The following is a 9265-nucleotide window of genomic DNA, read 5'->3' on the forward strand; positions in this document are numbered from 1 at the left end:
CGGGACAGGAGGAGAAGCTGGGTGAGAGTCTCAGCTGAGCGAGTCCCCTTGTTCACTTAATGTTAAAGTCAGTGTGTTTCCTCCCAAGCAGCAAAGCCAAAGAGCTGAAGGACCGCCACCGAGACTTCCCAGATGTACTTTCAGGAGCGTATATCATTGAAGTCATTCCTGATACCCCAGCAGAAGCGTGAGTTAGAATTATCTTCCCTTTCCCTGATGTCTTTTTGGTTCTTATAGATAGTGGGAAGGAGGCTGTGTTCTTTTCACATTGGCTCAGGTGGTTGTGGGGATCCCTGATGACATGGTTGGACACCCTTGGCAGTCTCATCAGCCAGGCCTTCTGACCTCCTTCAGCTCAGGACTCATCAGCAAAAGGGTGCTTCCTGTCTTCAAAAGTCCTCGCTTCATGAGGAGTCATTCAGGTGGAAAGAGCGATTATCGAACTCTTCATGGATCTCTAGGGCAGGCCTGGCTGGGGATAGAGGGTTTAAGGAGCTGTGTCCCTGATAACTTGGACAGTGGTCCCATTCTAGGCCCCCAGATGGACATATCTCCTCCCAAAGAAGCCTTCTGTAATTCTGTTGTCAGTCAGGCCATACCTGTCCATACCTCCAGAAAATAACCCAGGTAACATCCAAGGAACACGCAAGGAAGGAGCTCAACCAGCAGTCCGTGTTTGTTACCTCGACTGACATACTGTGCAGAGAGGAGAGCTAGACCAGGGACCTGCAGACTCTTCCCTGGAGTCTGGGTCTGGCCCACCGCCTGCTCTAATTTTATATGACCATGGGCTAAGAACCAGCCTTTCATTTTTGAACAGTTGAAAAAATTTTAAACAAGAGTAGTTTTTTACGATACATAAAAATGATAGGGAATTGACATTTCAGTGTCCATAACTGAAGTTGACTGGAGTCCAGCCATGGGTAAATGGGGCCATGCTCAGTAGTCCTACACAGCCCACACTAGGCTGAGTTGTGAAGGATGCCCTATGGCCTGCAAAGCCCCAGATATTTCCTATCTGGCCCTTAAAATTTGCTGGTACTGTGCTAGACCATCAAGGACCATAATAGCTTATTGGACACTGTCCTATATGAGAGCGGAAGTTACGGCAATAATAACACAAAGGAAGGCCTCATAATAGAACCATTCTACCTGCTCCTCTGGGACCTGCCCTCTGAGTTGTGACACCCGTTACAGGCAGGTTGGCCACGGTCATGGTCCACGGTAGGTGATATATGGCACATCCTTGCCTCCTTTGGGGTCAGTCTATCATCTGACCATACCAGTTCTGGGAAGCATTTCTGCACTGGACATGATGGATGACTTGGCCTAAAACTCTCAAAGGAAATAGTGCAATCCATTGGCATTTTGAGCCTTCTTGCATAAGTTAACCACCCTATCCCACTGATTGGCCTGGGGATTCTAGGTTCTAAGCTGTGTCTCTGTCTACATCCAGTCGAGAACCTTCCAGGGCGGTTAGACCTGGAGGAGTGGAAGCATTAAATGTGTGTTTCCCTTTGTGTTGCAGAGGTGGGCTCAAGGAAAATGATATCATCATCAGCATCAATGGACAGTCTGTGGTCTCTGCCAATGATGTCAGCGATGTCATTAAAAAGGAAAACACCCTGAACATGGTTGTCCGCAGGGGCAATGAAGACATCATGATCACTGTGATCCCTGAAGAAATCGACCCATAGGTAGAGGCATGAGCTGGCTTTCATGTTTCCCTCAAAGACTCTCCAGTGGACGACACATGATAACTCTGGGCTGGTGGCACGGGACAGCCAGGACTTTGGACCACCATGTTGCTTGTCCAGCAGAAACACCTGGCCAACAGAATCCTTCTTGATAGTTTGCAGGCAAAACAAATGTAATGTAGATCCGCAGGCAGGAGCTCACCCTTCTGTATCCTATGTATGCTTTTCCTCGCCAGCTTGGACTGTTCCTGCTTAGACAGTCAACAATTGTCTCTTCCTTTTACCGAGTCATCATCTTAGTCCGACTAAGGCAGTCGATAGAACGCATAGATGGAGGAAGGTCCCATGGGAGCCAGGATGGGTCTGGGCACGTTTATGCTTTTCCTCCCAGTCGGCACCCAGAGGAGGCTGATGCCAGAGACCATGAGTGGGTGAATGTTGGCTTTCAAAATGGCCAGAGTTGCCGCTTTTAGGAAGCTCTTCAGAACGGGGAGCACAATGACTTTGAGTTTGAGCTATTAAAATACTTCTTCATACTCTGCTTCCTGGCGTGCTTCTTTCCCCTTTCCCTGCGAATAGCTTGTCGCCATCTTTTGAAATGATTACAAGGTCAGCAGCGGTTCCTCCTTAAGCCACAGTGTCCATGCGGGGCTGAGCCTAAAGACTTACCAGTTATTTCAAAATCATCACGTGGGGTTTTACCAGTGTTCGTAACAACCGTACTTGCCCATTCTGGCTTCATACAATAGGGTTTGAGGACAGTTGCCCTTGCATCTGGAACTTTCCAAACTGAAGAGAGTTTGTTGACCCCATACATCATGCAGTCAGTCAACAAAGATTTTCTGAGCCTCTGTTCTGTGCCAGACCTGGTGCTGAGTCTAGAAGGGTCAGTGCAGGACAAGATGGAGCCAGACCCTCTGTGACCCAAGAACTCTCCTGTCCTGAGTTCCCAGAAAGCACAGGCTGAAGATGAGTGCTGTTGTCCTCAGTCAGGTGCTGGAGCAGCTGGAGATACCTCGGTCTCCGTAAGAGCCTCCGGGAGTCTGGGAGGCCGGACCCGGCTAGATTGTTGCAGAAACTTAGCCTGAGGCTCAGCGCAGGCCTTTGTCCCCGTGGGGGCGCACACCAGAGAGGGGGCCCTACACCAGGAGCAGAGGGAAGGCTTTTCACAGGTTCCAGGAAAAGGTGGGGCCTTGGGCTGGGGGGCGTTTCAGTTTTCTAGACTGAGAGCTTAATCCTTCCTCGACCAGTAGATCGCCAAGGTCCGGTTCCTAACTGAAGAGGCTGTGGACAAAGGCCCAAGTTCAGGGTAGGGAACATCCAGTTAAGCAAGGCCCTCGAAGCAGCCGGCCGGGGGGCCTGGCACGCCTGGTGCGTCCCTTTGCTCTCGCTTAGATGATCTCAGAAAGGTGGGAGAAGCAGGTTCCTTCACTCCGGGCACGGGTTTTGCACAGCTTTCCTCTCCACCAAAGGTGATGACTCAGAGAATGGCTCCATCCTGAGACATTTTCCCCGTGGGCCTGCTGCTCCGGTGGTCCTCGGGGCCGAGGTGCTGGCCCACGTGGGGAGGGAGCACCGGGTGGCATTGAGGTCAGAGGCAGCCCTGGCCAGAGCCCACCTGCCTCCAGCTGTCATCCGCTTGGGAGATCACGCAAGCCTCTGCTGGAAACCGTCAGCCCGGAGACCACAGGCTCAGCCCTCTGTAAACACTCAGCATCCTCTCCTCCTGTGGGGCGCGGGGCTCTGGTGGGGCTGGAGTTTTGCCTGCATATGGGGTCGCATGCAAGGCCACAAAGATGGCAGCTTGGCACATGTTGACACACTGTGTTTGGTGCCATGGCCACCCTGACCTGTGGCACCCAGGGTCCTGAGCTGGCTGCACCCCACGCTCCCATGGCAGGTTCTCACAGGCCCTCTTAGGACCATTGTTTCCTCTTCTTGCTTTGGGTCCTGATGGAGACTTTTGCAATATAAAGGAGCCTCACAGCCTGGGAGGCAGACTTGAGTTGAAAGCATAACTCTTGGAGTTAGACACACATGGGTTCAAGTCCATGGTCTGTGGGCGCCTGGGCGGCTCCGTGAGTTAAGCATCTGACTCTTCGATTTTGGCTCACGAGCCCCGCGTCAGGTTCTGCAGTGGGTGTGGAACCCATTTGGGATTCTCTCTCTCCCTCTCTCTGTCTCCCTCCCACCCTAAAAAATACAAAAAACAAAAACAAAACCCAAAACATGGCCTGCATCTTACTGGCTGTGCAACCTTTGAACAAGTTAATTAACTTCTCTGTGCCTGTTTTCCATCTGTACTACTTCTTATGGCTGTTGCAGAGAGTGAATGAGTTAATACACTGCGCGTGGTGAGCATTTGATAAATATTAGTGACATGGATGTTCACTGATGTCTTTGAGCCTCAGTTTCCCCCTCAGTAAAGGAGGGACTGATAAGTGTCCCTCCTCGCCCTGGAGCTGTGAAGGCTGACCCCGAGGGCGCAGGCTGGAGAGATGTGCAGCTGCATTGTTTTTCTGCTGCTACAGCCTGCTCTCACTCCTCCGCTGGCAGGCTCAAGAGGAACGTCTGTGGGGCCTTGCCGCACGTCAGACGTCACGCCGAGCGTTTTACATTTATTCGCTGTTCCATTCTCTGATCAGCCCTGAGCTGGATGCTATATTTATCCCCTTTGACAGGTGAAGAAATTGATGCTCAGAAATTAAGCATCTTGCTCAAGTCACAGAGCTGATAAGCGGGGGCTGGGACATCAGCCCATGAGGTCTGAGCGCCTGGCCTGTGTGCAGGGCTGGCAGCCCCTCTTTCAGGATGATAACTCCCAGCCTGTCCACCTCTGAGCCAGTCTCGGTCCATCCCCACTTCGAGTAGCTAGTTATGGGAGCCTGTAGCCTGCCCAGTGTGTGGTTCCTCCAGACCCTTTCAGATGTATCCATAGCTGGTGCGGGGCTGGGCGGGGGCAGCGGCCCCTTCTCTGTCTCCCGCAGAACTCCTGCTCACCCACACTTCTCCCAGTCTCGGCTCCACGGCTCCAGTCCCTGCTTCCAGCTTTTGTGAAACCTTGAGTGATACCCGTCGGCACATGTACATGGCTTGGCTGGTCCCCCATCCAGCCCTACCAGATGCTTCTCTAGATGCGTGGGCCAGGAGAGAGGCCACAGCACGAAGCGGGCTCCTTGCCATATCTTCTGGGGCCCAGCTGAGCAGGTGCTGTGCCCAGAAACCATACAGGGTCCTAGTCTTTTCTGGCTCCATTTCTGCATCTGCAAATTTTGAGGAAGGCTCATGTCTGGTGGTGGTGAGGAGCAGCTGCGTTTTTGGTAGAACGTGCACCATGCTTGTCTTCACCCAGTCAGCACCTCCGACAGGCCCGAGACTTGGACAGTGGTATGTTGACTGGCTAGCGAAGTCACTGGCCCATTTCGGCAAACGTCCCTAAAGGGAGCCGGCCTGAGTCTGTGCAAAAAGGCGTGTATTTATGGGCAAATGGCCCAGTGCAGGTTCAAGGTCACTATTAGAAAGCTGGCCTCTCCTCGAAGGTGGTTCCAGGCGAGGTGAGAGGTAGGAAAGCACCGGGTTGGCACACAAGTTTCTACTGTGTTCTGCCAGCGTGGGGCAATGGGGAGGAAGTGCCCGCAGCCCTGGGATGAGCAGGTGGTAAGACTTGTGTCTGGGTGTCACCCTGGGCCATCCTGGGGAATGGCTGGAGGGCGAGCTTGCTCTCTCAGCTGCTCTCTGCCCCATGCCTCTGACCTCTAGGCAGCTCCTCCTCACCCCGAGACCGCCTGGCCTCCATACTCACCTCTGCAGCTGGCTCCCAAGGCCAGCGTTGGCCGCACGCCCTTCCTCGGCCCTCCTGCTGGGACCAGATCCCACCCAGTTCTAAAGAACTCTCGCTCCAACTGACTCACGAGACATGACTGCCACCTGGGATCTGAGAGGACCATCAGGATGCTGGCTTGCAGAGCCAGTACCCTGTTTTAAAACACGTGTTGCGTGTTGTGGGCTGCATTTCAGAGGCCCCCCTGGCACCCCCTACATGCCCCTGTCCACCCCCCACCCCCATGCTCTCAGGTACAGCTCATGGAGGGGAGTCTGGCTGCTAAGCAGGAGGTCAGTTCTTGGAATCAAGCAATGCCTGCATGTTAGAAGCTCTGACCAGAGGGCCCAGGACTTTGCAGGGCACGAGGCCCAGGTCCCGCAGGAGCCGCAGGAGCCACACAAGCCACCAACCCTGTCCGTGTCCTGCATCCGGGGCCCGGTTGGGCGGACTCATGGCTGTCCACACAGGCTCCCCCAGGGGGCTGGCCGTGGCCCTCGGCCCTTCCATCACCCCGTGGGTGGAGCGCACAGCGCGGCCTTCCTGCCATCGGGCAGGAGTTTTACTCAGCACTTTTCAAAGTGGTGTCCTTGGTGTGGTGCCTGCCAAGAAGCAGCTAAGGCCAGATGAAGTAAACACTAACGACAGCATTTTTAGTTAAAAACAAATAAAAGGTAACTCGGACTCTCGATGGAAATAAGTTTCTGTCAAATGGGTCTCACTGAGCCCCATAAGCTCTTGTGGACATGCTGTCTGCTCCCCCCTCAGGCCATCCCCTCCCCCTCCTCCTGCTCCTGCCCCCCCTCCTCGTGTACCCCCATGTTCTTCACTGCCACCCCGACCCCACCTGCCACAGGACTCTGCCGTATGCGTCTCGCTTCCCAGCACCCTGAGGAGGCCGTTGTTGCTCCAATCCCCATTTTACAGACTAGGACACTGAGGCCCAGAGCATCAAGTAGCAGCCGGGGGTCACACAGAGAAGGGAGGTGAAGCCAGTGAGTAGGAGCTCGGACTTCTAGCTCCGGAATCCTCTCTTCTCACCACGAGGCCTTTACCCACTTCTGCTGAGGATGCCCAGTAACTTGCGACAGGTTTCCATGGGGCCGTCTCTGAAGCGGTGAAGAAAACTTGGCCCCGCGCGGGCTCCGTGGCTGGTTGGTAAGCAGCACTTTGCAAACCAAGAAAGCTCGGCCCCTGGTTCATGGGCAGCGCCCCCACATCAAGGTCATAAACGCTGTGAGGAGGAAGCGAGACCACGGGGGCCCCATCTCCTTACGCCCGCGGATTGCCCAGACCCCGCAGGCTGCCCCGGGTCTGCCTGTCTCGGTGCTTTTCGCTCCGTGCTGTCTCCCAGTGAGCCGTGAGAGCTGCACACAAGGGCTGAGGCAGTTCCCAGGGTAAAAGCGTGCTTCGCTGTCGAAGGATCTGCCCTGATACGGAGCATCAAGAGTACATCCTAGAAACCTCAGGGAAGGGAAGGCTAGTGCATCATGTACGTAGGACTCAAACCTCTTCAGAAATCCCAACAATCAAGAATCCTCAATTTTTTTTAAAAAAAGATTTATTTATTTATTTGACAGACAGAGATCACAAGCAGGCAGAGAGGCAGGCAGAGAGGGAGGGGGAAGCAGGTTCCCTGCTGAGCAGAGAGCCCGACGTGGGGCTCGATCCCAGGACCCCGGCATCACGACCCGAGCTGAAGGCAGAGGCTTTAACCCACTGAGCCACCCAGGCGCCCCAAGAATCCTCAATTTTTAAAGCTATTTTCCGGCTTGTTATATCCTGTTTCCTTCATAAATTAATTGCACTGACATTTAATGAATGCGATCAAGAGAGGCGGCGTCGGCATGGAAGGTTCTGAGCTGCTCTCTCGCGCCAGTGAAAGTAGACTGAAGCACATGGAAGCTTCCAGAGAATGTTCTGTTGGATTATGACAACTGAGCGAGGGGCTTATCAACTTAGCTTATTTTAATCTTGGCTGAGACTTTTCTCCTGCACTGGTTTCGTGCCTGGCACTATATGAAGGCTTTGTAGCCACCGTCCCAAGGAATTCTGAATGGCTGACCATTGCTGCCCATCCTTTCGGAGGAGGAAACCAAAGCTCAGAGAGGCAGCTTTCCCTGTTCCATAACACACAGTAACAAAAGTCAGAGCAGAGGGCCCCTGGGTGATTCAGTGGGTTAAGCCTCTGCCTTCGGCTCAGGTCATGATCTCAGGGTTCTGGGATCGAGCCCCACATAGGGCTCTCTGCTCAGTGGGGAGCCTGCTTCCCTCTCTCTCTCTCTGCCTGCCTCTCTGCCTACTTGTGATCTCTCTTTCTCTGCCAAATAAATAAATAAAATCTTTAAAAAAGATTAAAAAAAAAAAGTGAAGGCAGAGAGTGAAAACCAGAATTCTGCCTCCAGAGCCCCCAAGCTGGTTCCCACAGCAGCGGCCACAACACATCCTCTTTGTGGCACCCGAAAGGTCTTGTCGTGGCTGCTTCGGTGGTCTGAGCCCTGAGCCCGGTCCCCGCGCTGGATTTAGGTGGGGAAGGGGGCAAACATTTGTCAGCCACGGTTTTCTCAACACAAATGACTTAAAACGTGTGAAACTGGAAACCCACAAAGAGTAAAAGCATTGAAAAGCATCTGGAAAGAAAACTCATCCACACAAAATCTTGCACACAGATGTTTATAGCAGCTTTATTCATGATTGCCAAAACTTGGAAGCAACCAAGATGTCTGTTGGAGGTCAGACGGATAAATAAACTGTGGTCCACCCAGACAACAAAATTTTATTCAGTGCCCAAAGAGACGAGCAATCGAACAATGAGAAGACATGGAGGAACTTCAAATGAGTATTTTCGAGGGAAAGAAGCCAATTTGTGAAGGCTGCATACTGTAGGGTTCCAGCTGTATGACATTCTGGAAGGGCAAAATTCTTTGGAAATAGGAAAAATTAGCCAGTGGCTGCCAGGAATTAGTGGGTAGAGAGAGATGAGTGATTTTTAGGGCCATGAATAAGAGACCCGCACATCTTTCCAAACCCATAGAATCTACAACAGGGAGTGTGAACTCTAATATAAACTATGAATTCTGGGTGATAACAATGTGTCCGCATCGGTTGTAACAATGTACCAGTCTAGTGGGAGATACTGATAATGGGGGAGCTGGGGGTTGGGGGGGTGAGGTACTTAGGAACTCTGTACTTCCTGTTTAATTTTGCTGTGGGCCTAAAACTGCTCTAAAAATAATAAGGTCTATTAATTAAAATTAAAAAGCAAACTTCGGAACCATATGAGGTTCTAGATCAAGCCCTAGAACCAAAGGAAGCACCTGTCTGATCCAGGAAAATGCTTCAGATTCAGCTCACTCCCACCAGCCTCCAGAGCGGCCCCCCTCTGCTTCCCTTGGCCCAGACTGCAGACCCAGGACAGGTGTCCTGGGCAAAGGTGAGAGGGGAGTGTCCTTCAGAGAAGAACTTCTGGAAGCAGCAGTCTTTCCCATCAGGTTCAAGCCTCCATTTAAATGAAAATGCATTTTCATTTAAAACAAAAATGAAAAACCCAGTCTAACTGCTGCAGGTGTGGCCCCAGTCTCCTCCATATGGTTCTAAGCCCTGCTCCTTACAACCTGACCAGCCCCAGCTTCTCACAACCTGACTAGCCCCAGCTTCCCGATCCAACCTTTTCCCAGGACGGAAACATGTGTTCCGAGGGGAAAATAATCTGTTCCTGACCCCTGAGGCCTGGGAACGCTATGCCTTG

The 9265-nt window shown here is 52.5% G+C and overlaps 1 protein-coding gene across 2 annotated transcripts in view; it reads left to right on the forward strand.

Moving 5' to 3' along the window:
- The window catches only part of HTRA1 (HtrA serine peptidase 1), a 50640-nt gene extending 48402 nt beyond the window's left edge, over window positions 1–2238 (forward strand). The window contains exons 8-9 of one of the 2 annotated variants that reach the window (XM_047702666.1): window positions 89–187; window positions 1529–2238. In XM_047702666.1, coding sequence (XP_047558622.1) covers window positions 89–187; window positions 1529–1697 — 268 coding nt within the window. In that variant the 3' untranslated portion in view covers window positions 1698–2238. The remainder of the gene's footprint in view (window positions 1–88; window positions 188–1528) is intronic. The other variant, XM_047702667.1, reaches the window with a different exon arrangement.
- Window positions 2239–9265: the final 7027 nt, after the last annotated feature.

The sequence above is a fragment of the Lutra lutra genome, chromosome 14 (assembly GCF_902655055.1).
Source record: "Lutra lutra chromosome 14, mLutLut1.2, whole genome shotgun sequence".
Lineage (NCBI taxonomy): Eukaryota > Metazoa > Chordata > Mammalia > Carnivora > Mustelidae > Lutra > Lutra lutra.